This window comes from Phyllobates terribilis, unplaced genomic scaffold, assembly GCF_046119375.1.
Source record: "Phyllobates terribilis strain yellow unplaced genomic scaffold, ASM4611937v1 Scaffold_11__3_contigs__length_659146591, whole genome shotgun sequence".
NCBI classification, from domain to species: Eukaryota; Metazoa; Chordata; class Amphibia; order Anura; family Dendrobatidae; genus Phyllobates; species Phyllobates terribilis.
This window is the reverse complement of record NW_027362771.1, coordinates 414,149,772-414,171,074: the sequence shown is the minus strand read 5'-3', so window position 1 is coordinate 414,171,074 and position 21,303 is coordinate 414,149,772. Positions and strand designations below refer to the sequence as shown.

The 21,303-nt window shown below is 43.2% G+C and overlaps 1 protein-coding gene across 2 annotated transcripts; it reads right to left on the bottom strand.

Moving 5' to 3' along the window:
- Positions 1-1,573: 1,573 nt before the first annotated feature.
- Positions 1,574-20,448, bottom strand: AFG2B (AFG2 AAA ATPase homolog B). Of its 2 annotated transcripts, none has more exons than XM_073653090.1 (9): positions 20,317-20,448; positions 18,332-19,396; positions 15,024-15,209; positions 13,660-13,818; positions 11,051-11,260; positions 10,689-10,910; positions 8,134-8,268; positions 6,345-6,470; positions 1,574-1,782 (listed from the first exon to the last, which is right to left on the bottom strand). In XM_073653090.1, exons 1-9 carry the CDS (start codon positions 20,338-20,340, stop codon positions 1,630-1,632), a joined length of 2,280 nt encoding a protein of 759 aa, XP_073509191.1. In that variant the 5' UTR covers positions 20,341-20,448; the 3' UTR covers positions 1,574-1,629. The 2 variants fall into 2 exon arrangements, with proteins under 2 accessions (XP_073509191.1, XP_073509192.1); XM_073653091.1 differs by having other exon boundaries at positions 13,765-13,818.
- Between the last annotated feature and the right edge of the window lie 855 nt (positions 20,449-21,303).

Genomic DNA, 21,303 nt, shown 5'->3' with positions numbered 1-21,303 from the left:
TGGTTCTAGTTTTTTCTGCTGGTAATATAGCAGCGGTACAACTCTTCATACCTTATTGGGCCCGTTATAAATCACTTTTATTGTGGCTGAACCAAGCCAACTCCATTCAATGAAGCTGGAAGTGTCTTCAGTGGCGTTGAACTTTGCACTTACCACTGCTGTTAATATACTGACAATAGCAAGGACAAAATGGACCTTACAGCTGCCACCCTAAGGTGTTTGAGCTTGTTGGAAAGCAGGCCAGTGTTATACTTGCAGATTTCTTGATTAGAAAAGCATATACAGTCTATAGGGCTTGTCATGCGAACTAGAACAAGGGTATTTCTTGCACCGAGTAGTAAGTTTATAATAATTTACTTGGCCACTAAGTGGCACGGTTCTGAGTTAATGAATATTTCATTTTATCCTTCTTGAGCAAGTACCATGACTGCTCACACTCCTATACGTACAGGAAAACATGCTGCAAACTAAAGTTACAGAATAATAACTTATTTCCATTTTGTTTTATTGAGCTTGTTCATCCTAAAGGAAATAAAAGCACATCTGAATCAGGTTCTGGTCAGTGACCACCAGATATTTTACCAAACTAAGTGTGAACAGTGTTATACCAGACTGGAAGGAGTGTGTATTTTTTCTATTTTTGTGATCTTGACAAGGCTCTTTTCAGTAACTTCAATTGTGGGTAAATGCATTGATCTCCTTGATGTACAGGGGGAGACAGACAGATGCCAACATAAAAGAAAATAAGTATTTTATCCAAGGTATTTTGGACAAGAGTATATTTAAAGGGACCTGTTGGCTCCCCCCTGACATGCCTGTTTTACTAAGTATTTGTATTCCTTGTTGGGTACCAATGATGGATCGGCTTTTCTTTTAACTCTGCATTGTGCTGTTTCTCTTATTATTCCTCTTTGAAATGTATGGGGGAAAAAAATGGACAACTAAGTGTTACTAGTTTGGGGCATGTCCCTACTTACTAGACACTGTCCAATCAGTGCTGACTGTAGTCATGCCCCTTTTGACAAGGGGAGTGGTTACTCCCAGCTGTCACTATTCTTAAACAGTCCTAAGGTATAACAGAGGAGCTGGTGCGATCGCAAGTGTTGAAGAATTGTTCATTTAGGGGGAAAAGAATTTAGTAAAACAGACATGTCAGCAGGGCTGATGGCTCCTATTTTGCCATTGTGTGTGCATCGTATTAATACTACAAGCTGCTCTTCTTGTTAAATGAGGCCTCCCATAATATTCATCCAGCCATACGTTCTAAGAGAAGGGTAGTAAAAAATGCTGAGCTTCAATGTAGGGGTGATCTGGCCGTGAAAGAGCTGTAAATAGATATTGGTCTGCCTTAGATTTTTTTTTTATTATTATTAATACATATCCGTATATGCACTGAACATGTAATGAAGTAATTGGTGATGGAGGTGAAGCAGAAAAATTGTTGTAATTTGTTTATGGATCAGCGATCACTGATAAATGTTCTTCCTCTTGTAACAGATTTGCTATGTGAGATTTCTGAAATTTAATGTATAATTCGTCTTATTTGTGTAACAATGGAGAGGAAGGTGCACAATAAAGCGTGATATAAAATATTTATTATATGGCGTTGATCACTGCAGCTTTGATGGTCTACACAATTCCTGAATGACAGCGTAGTTTCTTAAAGGCAAGAAGGTCCCGGGCGTTCAGGGATGGAGCGTGAGACGCTAAAGCTTGCTGGAAATGGTCTTCATTCACAAACGCAGCCTGGAATCCACTTTCATGGAGTGCAATTAGGGCAGCCTGCAGCCGAAAACAGTTTATGCAGATGTATAGATGGCAAAAGTTACATAACCCAAAAATAGACGAGGGTGCTAAATCTATAAAGATATTTAATGGCCAAAAGGAAGAGCAGAAAGCCATACAGGATCGATGTGCACACCTTATATTAATTTTATTTCATTGAAAACCAAAAATCAATGCTCCATAAAAACTTAACATCTCAAAAAAGTACACTTAAAAAAATATTCAAATCGGTAAATGACCATGTATTCAGAAATAAGCACTAAATATAGGCAAACTGTGTCCCTGAAATTGGGTAAATGGCAGGCATATGCTCATAATAGGGACACGGTCAGTATTTGTAGCCAAAATCAGGAGTGGGACAGTCAGAGAAAGTATAATAGAAACACCTCACCATTTCTGTATTTATCACCCACTCCTGGTTTTAGCTTACAAATACTGATGTGAAATACTAAACGTGTCCTAAAGTACAAAGCCTGAACTAAGAATGTTTCCTCTGATGAAGCTTGATCGGCGATACACGTGGGGTTTCTCAACTGACAGATATTACTCCACATTACCTTGAATTCCTTTGTGGGTTTAATACGCTGAATACTACAGCATTAACGAATAGCTAAATATATCTATTTAAGTTTATTTTAAATTATTACTCTTTATTATGGGACTATATAGCGTGGTTTATGTGCATTTATCTATTCGTGTATTCTCTACATATGCTCTTATCTTTATACACTGCTCAAAAAAAATAAAGGGAACACTCAAATAACACATCCTAGATCTGAATGAATGAAATATTCTCATTGAATACTTTGTTCTGTACAAAGTTCAATGTGCTGACAACAAAATCACACAAAAATCATCAATGGAAATCAAATTTATTAACCAATGGAGGCCTGGATTTGGAGTCACCCCCAAAATTAAAGTGAAGAAACACACTACAGGCTGATCTAACTTTGATGTAATGTCCTTAAAACAAGTCAAAATGAGGCTCAGTATTGTGTGTGGCCTCCACGTGCCTGTATGACCTCCCTACAACGCCTGGGCATGCTCCTGATGAGGTTGCGGATGGTCTCCTGTGGGATCTCCTCCCAGACCTGGACTAAAGCATCCGCCAACTCCTGGACAGTCTGTAGCGCAACGTGACGTTGGTGGATGGAGTGAGACATGATGTCCCAGATGTGCTCAATCAGATTCAGGTCTGGGGAAAGGCCGGGCCAGTCCATAGCTTCAATGCCTTCATCTTGCAGGAACTGCTGACACACTCCAGCCACATGAGGTCTGGCATTGTCCTGCATTAGGAGGAACCCAGGGCCAACCGCACCAGCATATGGTCTCACAAGGGGTCTGAGGACCTCATCTCGGAACCTAATGGCAGTCAGGCTACCTCTGGCGAGCACATGGAGGGCCGTGCAGCCCTCCAAATAAATGCCACCCCACACCATTACTGACCCACTGCCAAACCGGTCATGCTGAAGGATGTTGCAGGCAGCAGATAGCTCTCAAAGGCGTCTCCAGACTCTCACGTCTTTCACATGTGCTCAGTGTGAACCTGCTTTCATCTGTGAAGAGCACAGGGTGCCAGTGGCGACTTTGCCAATCCTGGTGTTCTGTGGCAAATGCCAAGCATCCTGCACGGTGTTGGGCTGTGAGCACAACCCCCATCTGTGGACATCGGACCCTCATAGAGTAGGTTTCTAACCGCTTGTGCAGACACATGCACATTTGTGGCCTGCTGGAGGTCATTTTTGCAGGGCTCTGACAGTGCTCCTCCTGTTCCTCCTTGCACAAAGGCAGAGGTAGCGGTCCTGCTGCTGGGTTGTTGCCCTCCTACGGCCCCCTCCACGTCTCCTGGTAGCGCCTCCAGCCTCTGGACACTAAGCTGACAGACACAGCAAACCTTCTTGCCACAGCTCGCATTGATGTGCCATCCTGGATGAGCTGCACTACCTGAGCAACTTCTGTGGGTTGTAGAGTCCATCTCATGCTACCACGAGTGTGAAAGCACAACCAACATTCAAAAGTGACCAAATAATCAGCCAGAAAGCATTGGTACTGAGATGTGGTCTGTGGTCTCCACCTGCAGAACCACTCCTTTTATTGAGGGTGTCTTGATAATTGCCAATAATTTCCATCTATTGTCTATTCCATTTGCACAACAGCATGTGAAATTGATTGTCAATCAGTGTTGCTTCCTAAGTGGACAGTTTGATTTCACAGAAGTTTGATTTACTTGGAATTATATTCTGTTGTTTAAGTGTTCCCTTTATTTTTCGGAGCAGTGTATTTACATGACAAGCTGTAGTTTACATTGGTGTAATTTTGTGGTAGATTTGACTTTTTGACCAGTTATTACACTCTGGAAGAAAATAAACCCAGTAATTCTATATTTTATGTTTATTAAACACATTCATAGCTAGGTATAGATTGCCATTTTATCTTTTTATGGGGGGTCAATACGATGAGGGTTTTTTGTTTTTTCTTTTTGCAGGACAATCACTTTTTAAAAATTTTTTTAGTAGGCATTAAAAAAAACAAAACAAAAAAAAAAGTTATCGTATATACTCGAGTATAAGCCGAGGTACCTAATTTTACCACAAAAAACTGGGAAACTTATTGACTCTAGTATAAGCCTAGGGTGGGAAATGCAGGAGCTACTGGTAAATTTCCCCATTCTGGTATACATGGCGCCCCTCTCATCCCCCAATCCTGGTACGCAGGGCGCCCCTCTCATCCCCCGATCCTGGTACGTAGGGCGCCCCTCTCATCCCCCGATCCTGGTATGCAGGGCGCTTCTCTCATCCCCCGATCCTGGTACACAGGGCGCCCCTCTCATCCCCCGATCCTGGTACGTAGGGCGCCCCTCTCATTCCCTGATCCTGGTATGCAGGGCGCTCACCTCTCATTCCACAATCCTGGTAAGTATGCCGCCATCACTGCACACAAAAAAATAAACACTTATACTCACCTTCCTTCCTCACCTCTGCTCCAGCAGCTCATGTCAGCATCTGAGCAGCGCATGGCGTCACTGCCGTGTGCCCTCACGCACTAATGTGAGCTGCCGGCATATTCACTCCTCTCCACTCTGGGACTATGGGCGTGGAGAAGAGTGAATATGCATTCTCTTTAGTAGCGGGCACGGTCAGCAGGAGCTGCGGCTCATCACTCCTGTGCCCACTACTTAAGAGAATGAATATTCCCTCTTCTCCACACCCATGGGAATGGAAAAGAGGGAATATTAATTTCCCGTTAGCAGAGGCTACTGCGTGTGCCCCGCTCCTCCGCCGCAAACCAAAGCCTCCACCGGAATTTCTATACACCCAAGTATAAGCCGAGAAGGGCTTTTTCAGCACAACAAATTTGCTGAAATACTCTGCTTATACTGGAGTATAGACGGTACATCTGGAATTTGTTTTTAAATCCATTTTTTTTTTATTTTATATAGTTCACCATTCAATATACCGGTAACTGACATTACCTTTATTCTGAGATTATGGGATACTGAATTTATACCATTTTTTAACATGTTTTATTACTTAAGAAGAAAATTTTTTTGATCACATTTTAAGAGCCTTATTTTTTACATTTCTTTGCATAAGCTGTAGTTTTTATTGGTACCATTTTGGAATCCGTGCAACTTTAATTAAAAAATGTTTTTATCCGAAATTAACAAAAAAAAGCAATTATGGCAGTTTCATGGTTTTTTTTTGTTTTTTTTAACAAAGTTCACCATATAGCATGAAAAATAAGTTTTATAGCACAGTCATTATGAACGCAGTGATAATTTACAGGGTAAGAGATGTTTTTTTTTATTTCACAAATAATTTTTTTTTTTATTAAACTGATTTTGGTTTGATTATTTATTTATTTATTTCATTTCTTTTAACACTTAGGTCTCATTCAGATCCCTGTCATGTAAGTGTTCTGGTCATGTCTATTTTTGCTCTGAGTCACAGATCGAAATTACTAATACAAGTCAATTGGTCAGTGAAAACCATGATCAGCCCACAGATGGCATTGCAATATATAGGAGAAGTTTTGCAATTTATATATTTTTTTTTCAAGATTTAATAGGCGTAGGGGCAGACACCGAGGCCATTATTCGGCCTTTAGTTGCCATAGAATCCCATCAGCATTCAGTGAGGGTGCAGATGGGCCGACAACGGGAACAAACAGCCTGTCAAACTCTGCGCATGCTGCTGTCACTTGACAGGTGTGTGGGGGGCTCCCGTGTGGATGGCAAGGGCACAACTCTTGTTCCTGTGTAATCCCTGAAACGTATCTAACTTCTGACTGCAGGAAATCACTTGCAATCTTGATGTAGGGCTAAGTCTATTTTCAGGAAGGAGCTTGGGTTACTTTCAAATGGGCCAGTTTCAGCCGACTATGTCTTCATGGGCACGAGCTATGTGCCATTCAGCACAAGTGAAACTAGCAAAACTCTCAAACTTGTGCGTTAACTTATGTTAATCAGTGTGCGGTCTGCTGTGCACGCCGATAGGACGTAGTCTGAAATTATGGTCACCTGAACAGTCCGCCATCTAAATAGATCTGCAATCTCTCACCTCTTTACAGAGACTTTGAAGGTCCGCTCCAGAGTAGGATTGGGTAGAAGCTGCCAGGCTTTCCAGACTCACATCATTAGCGAGTGGCATACTACTAGAGCAGATTTGTAGTATGGATAAACGGGCCTGGAACACATCAAAAGGAAAAAAAATGCAAAACGTATCTCCATGCAACTTACAAGGACAGACGACAAGCGGCAGCATGCTGGCTGTGCAATCTCCATCAGTCCCATAGATTCTGAATGACGCAGGGTAGCATATACTATACCACCGCTCCATTCAAATGGAGGACTCGTCTGCTCTCATGTTAGATTTCATGACAAAGCCAGCAGCAATGTGAATGGGAAAAAAACCTGGCAGATGCCATATTATGAAGCTACTCTCTGCCAGAGCCAATGCCAAAGGCGCAGCAGTGCCAGCTGCAGGGAGAAGCTGCGTGCCACTATAGGCTCCTGTGCACGGGTTTTCAGATTTTTTTGCACCAGTGTAGGAGTAAAAGCCTGCCCTATCTAGCATGGATACGACTTGTTATTCGATAATTGCCAAAATGTTGCTTAAAGAAATAAATTCCCTGTTTTGCCAAAACAGATGTATTATTTTAATATGATCCATTACACTTTTATCCAAGGCAAAAGGGAACCAGAGGTGCCCAATAATGATTCTTCTCTTTTCTCCTCTAGATAGGGAAACAGAAGAGGATGGGTCTCTCCGTAGTCCCAACCCAAAAAACAGAGCACTGTCTGCAAGGGGTCAGACTATAGCCTCTCATCTGGATGGTAGGACCTTTTCTCCTAAACACAGCCGGTGTTCAGATACTGGTGCGAACGGTCTTTGCCATTAGTCTTGCCTTTCTAACCAATCCACATTTAGTGACATATTGGACAAAATGTGGGCTCTAGCTAAAAAGCATTCCATAAACAAAAACTTATGGAGGTTTTCTTTCCTTTTACAGTGGATCTGGTTGCCAACTCGTCCTCTTCCTCAGTGGACCATCTAGTGTCTAGGTTATCAAGGACGCTATAGGATTTTTACAGGATGAAAATGGTTAAGTGGTAATAATGATGCTGAGAAGACCGAACTTTTAAATTCCTATTTTGCATCTGTTTTCTCTCAGAAAGTAAATGTAACATCAACTGATCTTCACTGTACTATTGAAGGAATAGAGGAATCCACACTATCTATAAACAGAGAGATAGTGAGGGAATACTTAGCTAACACAAATGAATTGAAGTTTCCAGGTACAGATGAATTACATCCCAGGGTACTGAAGGGGATAGCAGAGGAAATTGAACCACTCTCCATAATCTTTGAAAATTCTTGTAGAACAGAAGAGTGATTGTTATCCCTATCTTCAAAAAGGGTAAGAAAGTGGACCCAGGGAACTATAGGCCTGTGAGCCTTACTTCTATACTAGAACAAATTATTAATTAAACAACATGTATGCAAGTACCTTTATGAGAATGAAGTGATTAACTAAAGCCAGTATGGGTTTGTAACTAATAAGTCATGTCAGAAATGAATGGGTAAAATCCACGCCAAAAAGGTGTATTTCTGCAAGAGGAATTGAGATGCTGCGGATAAATCCCCCCCCGCAACATTGCTTAGCTTCTGCCATGATCCCCCCGCCCACCACCCAAAAAAAGAAAGATGCAGCAGGTGCTTAAAATAAAGCTAAAATTCTTCCAATCCAATGGTACTGTAAAATGGTGCAGATTTTACATGTCAAAAATCTGCACCAAATGCTCAATATGTGAACCCAATCTTAACATGATGAGCTGCAATCTATTACCTTCTCATCGGGCGGTGGTATGTAGAGGAGTTTGTCTAGTCGACCTGGGCGCAGCAATGCGTCATCCAAGACATCCGGCCTGTTTGTTGCTGCAACGACCATCACTGATTTATTCATAACGTCCTTAAACTCCAGCTGAAATGTGCAGGGAAAAACATCAGAAGTCTAACAACTGGTAATTGGTGTACAGGATTACAATAAAAGGGTCTTTTTCCAGCGACAGCGCCACTCTTGTCTGCGGGATGTGTCCATTGACATTAAAGGAGCAAGGCTGCAATACCATACACATCCCATGGACACGACTGCTGTGCTTTCAGGAAAAGGAGAAGATGATTTTTTTCCCTTTTAACTGCTTGGAAACTAATTTATACAATTAGGGCTCATTTAGACATTGCTGATTTTCTTGTATGAGTAAGTTGGTCCAAGTTTCATCACTTTTCCTTGGATAGAAAAAAAAAATTGAGACATGAGAACAGCTCCATAGACTATCATAGGTATGAGTGCTAGCCATGAAAAACAGACAGAATTTGTGAAAAACTAACATCTGACTGAACATAGGGATACTTAAATTATTTTTGAAATATGGTTTTATTAAAACAAGTAAAAACCAGGGTTCATAGTGAAATCGCTGTCAGTAAACTTGACTGACAGCTGGGTCTCTCCTGAACAATCTGATTTATAAGCAAATCAAAGTTAAACTTTGATAAAAAAATGCACTACATTGAATTTTTGTGCCATTTTTCCTCATTATTGGTGCATATTTCTGTGTCCATGTTCATTCCACACTGGTGGCATGCTCTGCTTATATCAAAACAAACCTTCAGATGAGCCTTTGATGAAATATGTAAAGTTAAGGCTTTGATAATGCCGAGGCAAAAGTGCTACATCAATAAACTCCAAACTAGAAGGTTAAAATTATCGAAATATATGGCCATAAGTGTCACTTTTAATGTTAGGACATCATCAAGAGGCCATGGCTGCGGTCACTGCCACAGCTGTTTTCCCACCATGGCTCTACTGGGTTTGTATCGGCTGACAATTCTAAAACCTGCTCGTATGAGCTACATGCTTACAGTGCTATTTTTCCTTTGAATGCTTAGTGACAGTGCACTCCTTCATCGGCTTGCATGAGAGGGCATTGAAAAGGAGAGAAAGCAGCAAGCAGTGGGAGCACAGTAACATCGGTTTCACGAGCGGGGCTGTTCTCTGTTCTCCTTGCTCGCTGCCGCATCTTGGAGCTGACGAGGGAGCGCATTGTCACTGCACATTCAAAGGAAGTATAGAACTGTAAGCATATAACTCGTACCGATTATGCATTGGAATTGACAACCGATGCATGCTCAGTACAGCAGGGACTAGAAACAAGTGTCACTAATGACGCTTCGATTCAGGGTAAGGATAGCAGCCTCTGCTCCCAGATAAAGCCCCGTTTAAGTAATGCACTGGGGATTCTCAAACGAAACTCCATCAAAATGGAAGTAAAAAAAAAAACAAAACAGGAAGATATAGAGTAGAGTGGGAATGGAAGGGAATTTTTAATGAAACTATATTGGAAAGGTAATTAGATTATTACATTAAATAGATACACATTTAGGATTAAATTTTGGTTTCGGACCACCCCTTTAACTACTGAAATGAGCCAGTGAGCCAGATGCCTTGCCACAAAGAACTGATGATGTGCGGACACAGAAACCTTCTCGTGTCGAAAACATACTAATAGCAGAGCTGATAAGAAAGGAGACTGTCAAAAGTATATTAGTAAGCTCTTTATATATCAGTTATGAACAAATAATTCTATTTCAATTGGACAACCCCTTAAAGGGAATCTGTCAGCAGGATTTCACACCCAAAACTATGTATACGTCCATGTCGCTCTTTCAAAGACAAGTCCTGCAATAACTTTACATGGTCAGTTTGTTACTGAAAAATCAGCGTTTGCATTGATATGCAAATGAGGCTAAAGGACTATGGTGGATTTGAAGCCTCTGTCACTCCAGCTGTATTCCCCACCACCTCCTGCTTGATTGGCAGCTCCTTTCCCTGAAGTCACAGAGCATAGAGTCTGTCAGTGAAGCAGGAGAAGGCAACGCTGGGCAGGGAATAGAGCTGGAGTGACAGAGGCTTTAGATCTACAACCTCATTTTATAAATTCAAATGCTGATTTCTCAGTGACAGAGGAACGGACTGGCCATGTAAAGGTATTGCTGGACTTGTCTTTGTAAGAGCTACATGCACGTATTATATTTGTGGGGCAGGAGTCCTGCTGACAGATTCCCATTAAGTACCCACACAGCAACACACCATGCCCTAGTAACTGTGCAGTTGAGAGTGTATGTGCTGTTCAAAAACATATGGCCAATTCATTACAACATTGCAGTAAAAAATGTCAATGGCAAACTTAAGTCTTATTTTTGGAGAACAAGCAATCTGCATTGATGTGTGGAGGAACATCTCATGTGCTACCTAAATCAACTATACAACCAGAAGAAAACTAGATGACAGATAGATAACCCTGTTTTTCATCTTTCCCAGACTGAGACAGTTTATTAACTGACCTCTTCGTTGTGGCAGTGCTCATGATCTCCTTCCAGTAGCACTGGTCTGCCTCTGCGTTCAGTAACCTTAAACCCAACCCCATCGAGCTCATTTAGAAGAACAGAAAGAACTCTCTCTTGGACACCAGAACCTGCTCTGCTTTCGGAGCGACTGCCCACAATTGCATCAATCTCATCCAAAAACACAATTGCTGGAGTGCTGGCTCTTGCTTGCCGGAAAAGCTGTGAAGGTAATGAGAACCAAGCTACAAGTCAGAGGAACATCCTACAAAATCCATGCACATCTGTGAATGTGATTATATTAAGAAATAAAGGGCAAACCTTCAACCCACTAGCCAGTATTCTAGATGTAATATTCTTACCTGTGCTAATGTCTTCTCTGAGTCGCCCACATAAGGTGAGAAAAGATCAGCACCACTAACAGAGAAGAAAGAGCAATGGCAGCTGGTGGCCACGGCTTTCACCAGTGTGGTTTTGGCACATCCGGGAGGCCCGTATAAAAGAACTCCTTTGGGTAGGGTTAATCCCATCCTCATGAAAGCATCTGGATACTTCATGGGCCATTCAATGCTCTAGAAGTGAAGAGTGATTTAGATTAACACATATCTAGTTAAGGCTTTAATTCCTCCTTACTGGTGATGTACAGGTAAGAAGCAGTCATATATTACATGACTGTGTGGGTGCACAAATTATTAAACATAATAATGAAACACCAATATTTCCTCAAAAATGCCCGCATTTGACCACTGCAGCCAATCAGTAGCCACAGAGGTCACATGTCGTACTGCCGACGGCATGGCGCAGTGTTGAGCTGTGATGCTACTAATGTGTCACATGTGATCAGGTGGTGACAGGTTGCCTAGTCATATTGCCTGCTAAGCAAACACTGTGAGGACTATGGATCACATGGAAAAGGAATAGGTAACCTACCTCCTAGAACAGGGATGTCAAACTCAAAACACACAGAGGGCCAAAATTAAAAACTTGGACAGAGCCGTGGGCCAACCAGTATACAGTATAATGGGCCCCACATAGTCCTCCATACAGTATAATGGGCCCCACATAGTCCTCCATACAGTATAATGGGCCCCACATAGTCCTCCATGCAGAATAATGTGCTCCACATGGTCCTCCATACAGAATAATGGGCCCCACATAGTCCTCCATACAGTATAATGGGCCCCACATAGTCCTCCATGCAGAATAATGGGCCCCACATAGTCCTCCATGCAGAATAATGGGCCCCACATAGTCCTCCATGCAGAATAATGGGCCCCACATAGTCCTCCATGCAGAATAAAGGGCCCCACATAGTCCTCCATGCAGAATAAAGGGCCCCACATAGTCCTCCATGCAGTATAATGGTCGCCACATAGGGGTGGTGGTTCTGGTGTCGTGGGCCACATATAATCACCCTGCGGGCCAGAGTTTGACACGTCTGTCATAGAGTAATTAGGACATCAGAATAAACCTTGCTAACACAACCCCTAGAGCAGAAGCTTGGGAACATTTCGATACTGTTCTCACAATTCCCCAGTCTCATTTTGCTAAAACTTTCTACAAATTGTGAATATACATCACTGGCTCAATTCATGAATCCACATTTTTTGAGAATGATTGTTCCTACAAACAAGTTCTGCAGATAGTGGAAGGGTATGACAATTCTTTAAATGTGAAGGTCTACGATACCAGGGACATCTCTCCAATATACTTGGCATTTCCAGTTTTTACTTGCTATATCAATTCACCACTTAAAGGGAATCTGTTAGCAGGTTTTTGCTACATATTCTGACAGAAATATGAAGTAGGGACAGAGACCCTGATTCCAGAGAAGTATCACTTAGTTTACTGGGTTCAGCAGTTTTGATAGAATCACAGTTTTCTCCGCAGCAGATTTAGCAGGACTCAGTTGTCGAGCCCTGTATAATCCCATCCTCACCACTGATTGGAAGCTTTCTCTGTGCAATGTGTATTGATGAAAAGCTGCTAATCAGTGCTGGGGGCCAGTGTTGGCACAAGACGCCTAGTCCTGTAGTGATAATCTCCTGCTGATAAAATGCTGATTGTATTGAAACAGCAAAGCAGCCTAGTAAGTGACACATCACTGTAATCAGGGTCTCTGCCCTTACATCATGGTGCTCTCACATTACATAGCAGAAACCTGCTGACAGATTCCCTTTAATGATTTACGAAGCAATCTATGCAATAAAAGAGAAGTATATGGCATTTCCCAATTTATTAAGTCTTTTTAAATACTGTTTATACCCTCTACAACAGGTTTGAAGAGAAACTAGAAAAAGTGGAGTGAGTAATCAGAAAATACGTCAAATGTATCAAGACACGTTATTGTATGGGGCAAAGTATGCATATAAAAATATGCCAGCCATCAGGTGGGCTAAAAATAAGAAGAAAAGGCTGATATGTCCAGCAAATTTGTCATGCCACATTCATGCACTTTTCAATACTATCTTTATAAAGGGGTTGTCCCTTGTCAGAAAACTTTTCTCCAAAGGCTCAGTTCATAGTAACATAAACTGTGCCTTACTTACCCTTCCCGGGTCCAGCGCTCTGTCTCCACCACTGGTCCAGCTTCTAGTGTTTAACTGCAATGATCATATGACATGAAATAGCACTGTAACAAATCTCTGCTGAGGTAGAAGGCACAACTGCTGAGCTCAGTGATTGGCTGCAGCACTGTCAACATGGTGACACCACTGCTGCCAAACAACAAATCAGCAGTAGAGACACAACGCTGGACTCATGGGAGGGTAAGTAAAGCAGCTTGTTATTTTACATTGAACTTAGCCTATGGAGAAACGTTTTCTGCAGTTGGACAACCGCTTTAAGTTCACAATGATATCTGTTCCTGATTTAATTAAAATATCTAATTTAAAACATATCAATCAGGTTTTAAAATGTAAAAATACATTATGCAGGAAAGAAAACAAAATCTGAGAGATGATCTTTCTACCTGTTTTAATAAAAGTTTAATATCTTCTAGGCCACCAATTTGGTCCCAGGACACTGGCTTAAAGTCCACCTGTCCAACAGCACTTCGCGCTGCAGTAGGTCGTACCTTTTTGAAAGCTTCAAAAAAATGTTCTCTTCTTACTTTGTTCACTTGACCATCCTGGAGAAAGAGCACAGGACACAAACAGTGATGCAGCTTCACTTCTGGATACAATAATGTCATTTATAGGGCCCCATATGGAAACACCCCATTACTCATTAACTTTCTGACACTGGATGTAGAGGGTGATGACCGTAGATTACTTTAGGGGTGACACAGTTATTTTATTCTGTATAAAACAGTGTACCATTTGGGAAAGATTCCACCAATACATAATAGCTTACTATGTTAGACCACACAATGTTTCATTTGACATCACTAACACTGCTCCAGTGTTCAGTTATTGCTGTTACATACTTGTTATAGAGACCTGGTCTTTTTTTAATTTCTTGATTAACATGAGTTAAGCACAAAATCTTTGTACTAGTTTTTATTTCCATGCATTGGGAACATAGCACACTGTTTTCTAATTCAAAACATGAAGAGAAATGTATAGAATTTTTAACTACTTTACAGAAAATAACAAAAATGTAACATTGCGTTGTATAGCAGCAGAGACACACGGAGGGTGAGTAAAGTGCGGTTTGTTTGTTTTTAAAACTAGAAAACCCCTTTAAAAGAATAGTCACTAAAGAGAGTTGAGTACATAGTTGACAGCTATGTAATGTGTAGTGTGAAGAAAAATCCTCATCAAGAATTCCACTAACCAATACTGGGCGTCACTCATCATGACTGGAGCACTTGTGCCAATGAAGAAGATCCGAGAATGTGGAGATCTTGCATAGTTATACCAATTTTTTCTTTATTTTTCACAAAATAGGTATGAGTAAAGCAATTAAGTGTGAGTCACACTGTGATAAACCATGTATTAGACTGGAGCACATAGAAGACAATGAGGATCCACTGAAATGAGCACTACTTCAGCCTGCTGCAGCTCCGCTGGAAAGTACTGATCCAATTCCGTATGTGTATGGGGAAATTGAGCAGGAGAGCTGTGGTCTGGACAAGTGTTTGGCTGGCAGTTCCGTATTCTACGTTTATACATCAACCTCAGAGCAGGCCATTCTCTAGAGCTCTATATGTGCATGTTGTCCTGAGAGACACACGTACAGACAGTGATAGGAGCATGCAGTCATGTCATTAGTCCTTTACATCGCCCCCTCAAGGGTCAAACCTGCAAGATGTTTTCTTTTGGAAATATGAAAATTGAGGGTGCTCAATATAATGGCTAAATCTCCCCTTTGTAGCGATGATGTGCCTCTTACCTGATGGGCCTGGAGCACCACCTGCATGGCAGCATCTCTGCAGAGAGCGGTCAGATCAGCTCCTACATAACCGACAGTCATGTCAGCCAAAGCATCCATGTCTACGTCACTGTGTACCGGGATATTTGCAGTCAGTAATTCCAAAATGGCTCTTCTCTGGCTTATTGTAGGGGTCCCGATAATAATCTGGATGGGATAAAGCATGCACTTTGTATTACTTAGCAATTCCAGGACAGCAAGAAATTAAAGATATATACAATATATGGTTATGAGTATTGGGACACAAGTCTTAATAATTGAATTCAGATTTTTCACTCCGACTCATTACCACAGGTGTATAAAATCCATCCCCGCGCCATGCTGTCTGCATTTACACACATTTGTGAGAGAATGGGTCATTCTAAGGAGCTCACGGATACCAGCGTGGCCCTGTAACAGGATGTCACCGGTGTAACAAGTCAGTTCATGACATTTCTTCCCTCCTAACTATTCCAGCAGTACCTATAAGTGATATTGAAAAGTGGAAGCGTTTAGGAACCACATAACTCAGCCACGAAGTGCTGAGGGTCATATTACATAAAGGACATCAGCATTCTGCTGACTCAGCGAGCGCAGAATCTAAACCTCCTTTGGTATTTACATCAGCATAAAAACTACACTGGAAGTTTCAATCCCATGGCCGAGCAGCTGTGTACAAGCCTTACATCACCAAGCACAATTGCCAGGCATTGGGCAGAGTGGTGTAAACTCATCACCACTGGACTCTGGAGCAGTGGAAATGTGTTCTGTGGGGTGATGAATCCCACTTCTCTATCTAGCCTGATGGACGAGTCCGGCTTTGTCAAATGCCGGATTGCTACCTACCTGACATCATTGTGCCAATGGTAAAGATGGATGAGGAGGGATCATGTTATAGAGTTGATTTCCTTTGCCCCTAAGTTTCAGTGAAGAAAAGTCGTAATGCTTCAGCCTACCGCCTGTTTGTCCAAAACGGTTTGCGCAGGTCCCTTTTCTGTTCCAGCAGGGCCGGCGTCAGCACCCGGCGCACCCGGGCAAATGCCGGGGCCCTGAGCAGGCAGAGGGGCCCACTGGCGGTCGCGCACCCCGCTGGGCTATGGGCGGAGGAGAGCGGTGTCAGCGCCCGCCCTTCTCCGCCGCTTGCTCAGGGCCCCGGCAGCCGGATACTTACCTCTCCCCGTGCCTCCGCAGATCAGCTGTCTTCCTGCTCTGCGCTCCCTGTGACGTCTCAGGTCAGAGGGCGCGGTGACGTCTTTACACCGCGCCCTCCCCTGAGCCGTCACAGGGAGCGCTGAGCTGGAAGATGCCGACAACGCTGGAGTTCGAACCCGAGCAGCGGGCAGCAGGTAGCAGAAGGGAGGTGAGTATTTGATTTTTTTTTTTTTTTAATGTATGGAGCCGGCATGGGGCAGTATAAAGAGAAGGGGGGGGGGGGCATCCTGCATGGGGCATTATAAAGAGAAGGGGGGGGGCATCCTGCATGGGGCATTATAAAGAGAAGGGGGGGGCATCCTGCATGGGGCATTATAAAGAGGGGGGGGGGCATCCTGCATGGGGCATTATAAAGAGGGGGGGGGGCATCCTGCATGGGGCATTATAAAGAGGGGGGGGCATCCTGCATGGGGCATTATAAAGAGGAGGGGCGTGACATCCTGCATGGGGCATTATAAGGGGGGGGCAGCCTGTATGGGGCATTATGTGGGGGGTAACAGCCTGCATGGAGCATTAAAAGGGGTGGGGCCTGTATGGGGCATTATGTGGGGGGTAACAGCCTGCATGGAGCATTATAAGGGGGGGGACAGCCTGTATGCAGCATTATATGGGGGCCAGTATCCTGTATGGAGCGTTATAAGGGAACCGGTATCCTGTATGGAGCGTTATATGGGGGCCAGTATCCTGTATGGAGTTTTATAAGGGGACTAGTATCCTGTATGGAGCGTTATATGGGGGCCAGTATCCTGTATGGAGCGTTATAAGGGGACCGGTATCCTGTATGGAGCGTTATATGGGGGCCAGTATCCTGTATGGAGCCTTATATGGGGGCCAGTATTCCGCATGGAGCCTTATATGGGGGTCAGTATTCCGCATGGAGCCTTATATGGGGGCCAGTATTCCTTATGGGGCCTTATATGGGGGCCAGTATTCCGTATGAAGCGTTATATGGGGCCAGTATTTCGTATGAAGCGTTATATGGGGGCCAGTATTCCGTATGGAGCCTTATATGGGGGCCAGTATTCTGTGTGGAGCGATTCACCGGTTTCTGAGCTATTGTGGAATTTACAATAGATATATCTCATGTAATGTAAGAAGTGAAATCTTTGCATTGTACTATATATATATATATATATATATATATATATATATATAGAATATATAATATATTTCTCCGCCGTATCTCTGCATCATGAATCGTGGTATGTGTTAAAGGGGCCCACTGAGACTCTTTCGCCCGGGGCCCAGAAAAACCTGGAGCCGGCCCTGTGTTCCAGCATGAGCAAAAATAATTGGGCTTTGAGTTTGGTGTGGTCTAACTTTACTGGCCGCACACAGCCTTGACTTCAACCCCAATGAACATCATAAGGGTGAATTGGAATGAGACTGAGCTAGATGCTCTCATCCAACATCAGGGTCTGACCTCACAAATGCTGTTCTGGATGAATGGGCACAAATTCCCTCAGACACTCCAGAAGAGTGGTAGCTGATTTCGCTACAAAATGGAAACCAACTCCATATTCATGTCTATGGCTTTAGAATGAAGTAATGTGTATGTGTCCTAGTACATTTGTTCATATGGTGGGTTTACACAGGTTTTCAGCAGTATATTTAGTGTCTTTATAATTTATTTCTCCGTCTTGTGAATTAGGACAATATTCAAAACAAGAAGATATAAGATAACAAATCCACTTAGAAGAACGTAAGGGGAAGAAGTGCATTCAACCTAGAAGAATATCTCCATAATAAAGAGGTTCTGAGTACCTGGACCATTATCCATCATAAAAGCTGGGGTCCCATAATAGCTTGAAACCTCTTGTTTAGAGATATTAATGACTCCTTCAGGGGACTAAAGCTAAAAAGTCACAAAATTTGTGGCAAATGTAGTCTAAGGAGACAAATAATGATAATAACTCTCAAGTGGGTACCAAAGCTCCAAAAGTGTGGAGATGCCAATGTGTAAGCCATGGCAAGGCAAATATAAATGTGGAAATTGGTCCAAATAGACTGGTTACCAGCACCTAAGTTACCTGGAAAGAAGCACTGGTAACAAAGTGACGTGTACAAGAGATGTTTACCTCTCTATCAAACCTCCCAGGCCGCCGGAGAGCCGAGTCTATCACATCTGGCTGGTTTGTTGCAGCGAGTATAACCATCCTGTTGTCACTGTGGATCCCATCCATGAGTGTTAAAAGTTGGGCGACAATCCGGTTTTCAGGGGCGTTACCAGAGAGACCTCGTTTAGGGCATAGAGAATCAATCTCATCGATAAAGAGGATACAAGGGCCACAACGGGAAACATTTCTGGCATTTTCAAAAATCTTTCTCAAATTTTCCTCAGCTTCTCCAGGTCTTGATCCATGAATAACTGGCCCACACAGGCTAATAAGATGGGCACCTACCTGTGTGGCAACCACTTTCACCAGGAGCGTTTTACCAACACCAGGGGGCCCAACTAAGAGGACACCTTTTGGACAAGAAAGACCTAATTTAGTTATGGTCTCCGGGTAAAGGAAAGGCAAACTAAGAATCTCTTTCAGTGCTGTACACACATCATCCATTCCAGAAACCTGATATTGGGAGTTATTGTCTGGCCCGGTCTTGTACCACTCCGGTGTGGTCGTCTCTTTTATATGCACACTTGTCTTTGCCGTTATTAATCCGGCTCCTTCTGTTACTGGGTCCATGTCTAATATTTCCACATTTACGACGGGGGAATCTCCTGGGACTGTTACCACGTATTTAGGTAAAACATACACATTTCTTAGTACGTCTCTGACAACCTCTAGGAGACAAAGCCCAGAGACGGAAAGTTTCTCTTTTACATTTTTCAATACCGTTTTCACAGTCACTTTTTTTAACTTGACAGAACTGAGTCTTTTTATGTGATTTAGAGACAAGGGACCGCTGTACTCCACCACAGGTGTAGGTGATGTGGAACACATGAGATCCGCTTGTAGGAAGCCATCGGACAGGTCTCTTCTCGGCCAGGCAGTACACAGGCAGCTGCCACTGGGTAGAGATATCAGAAGAGGGAATCCAATCTTAAGTTCTAGATCAGACATTGCTTTGGGTCCTAATCTGCATCTTTGGGTTCCGTGGTCGTCATGATTCAGAGGCAATAACCTCAGCACCATGTCCATCTGTGACAGAGTAACAACAAACCAGATAAATATTATGTTCCACAGTTCACATAGAAGAGCTACATAAAAATTAAAGTGGCTGTCCAGCCTGTGGAAGTTTTTTTCACATTTGTTGCAGCTTCCCAAATCCTAAGAGTGTGCAACATTAAGAGAAAATCTGGGTGAGACTATTGGCCAGGCTTGCAAATAAAATCTGTAATCACTCTATGCGACTGCAGACTTGTGAATCCTCACAGCGTGGTTCTGGGTGGTCATGTGAGTGCAAGTATGCGATCTGCATACTTGCGGCCACATTCTGACTATAAATGTCGGACGTCACTTGTATTGAGCGAGGCCGCACATGTATACATATCGTGTACTTGGGGGTCACATGACCACCCAGAATCAGAGAATCCTGACAGTGCGCACTGTGAGGATTCACAAGTCTGCAGTCACATAGAGTGATCGCAGACTTTACCCACAAGCCTGGACAACCCCTTTAAACCTCAGTTAAAGGGATTAAACCAGGTTTAGAAGTCATGGATAGGGAAAAATGTTCTGATCAATGGGGTTAAATTTCTGGGACCTCCACTGGTCCTGAGAAGAGGGGCTCTTAGTGGTGGTCGATCATGCGCACTGCCGCTCCATTCATTCTTATGGCAGTGCAGAAAATCAGCTGAACGCTGTCCCATAGAGAATGAATGGAGCGGCAGTGCGCATGATCGACCACCACTAAGAGCCCCTGTTCTCAGGATCAGTGGGGGTCCCGGCAGCCGGACCCCAGTGATCACGAAATTATCACCTATTGTATAGACTGGGGGATCAGGTCCGAACTTGGTACAACCCCTTTAATGTCTTAAATGTTGCTTTAAACAGTATTCAAACTGTGCGGACTGAAAAGAACATATCTGACTGTAAAAGCGTTATAGCTGGGTACATACTGACAGCGCGCATGTAGCCAGCATGGAGGAAGGAGGAGCAGCGCACTGCTCTGCTAAGGAATGAAAATAATGACCCGACCTTGTTCAGCGCATGCCCGGATGTGCGCGCAGACAGGATGCATCACGTCATCCAGACGCGACATCACTTCAGTCGCGGATCTAACACGCGAAAGATCACGTGATCTGGAGTAGGGCCACGTGGCTCGGCTTCTCTTCTACCCGATAGTGCGCATACTCCAGATGCAGTATGACACGGACCGGCGCATGCGCACTGATGAATATGCTAGCAGAGACCCAGACTAGGGGGAGGAGGGAGTTGCTAGGCATTCGGCCCTGGTTGGGCTGATAGAGCGGATGCTGAAGCTGTATTGTGTATATATCGGTTGTAACAGTGGCTCCCACTAATAAAGAATGCTACATAGAAAGATGGAATCCGATGTGTGCACTGAATGTATAATATAATTATTATATATAATAAACATGTGATAAGTGCAGTCACCAATGTACATGCTTATGTCAGCATAGGAGGAAGGTGTCAAAGCTAATGGTCCTATAGGGGCAGGTGCCCAGTAGTGATGCTAGAAGGCCGCGCAGTGCTAGGTGGGACTCCAGTGCGGTCCCTGTGATGGCAGCACAGCGCTGCTATGTCACAGCCTGTGCTCTGGTCATTTCTGGAGTAACTTATGCCACAAGAAGCACAACCATGCCCCATTCTGCCCAGGCTCCCACCATATTGGTTTAGCTGGCCGGAAATTGCGTGAAAGCCACAATAGTTTTGCGCAATTTCCTTGTTGCAAAAAATACTGTGACTTAAGGTGTTTGTTTTTTTTATAATATTCTGGTGTAAACACCTTAATGAGTCAGTCCCTTCGATTACCCTCACACGACCATATGTTTCATCTGAGCTGTCTGTGAGAAAACGGATCACAGGTTTTTCTAATTTTTATTGATACATTGCTATTCTTTAAAATAGGAAACTGTATTTGA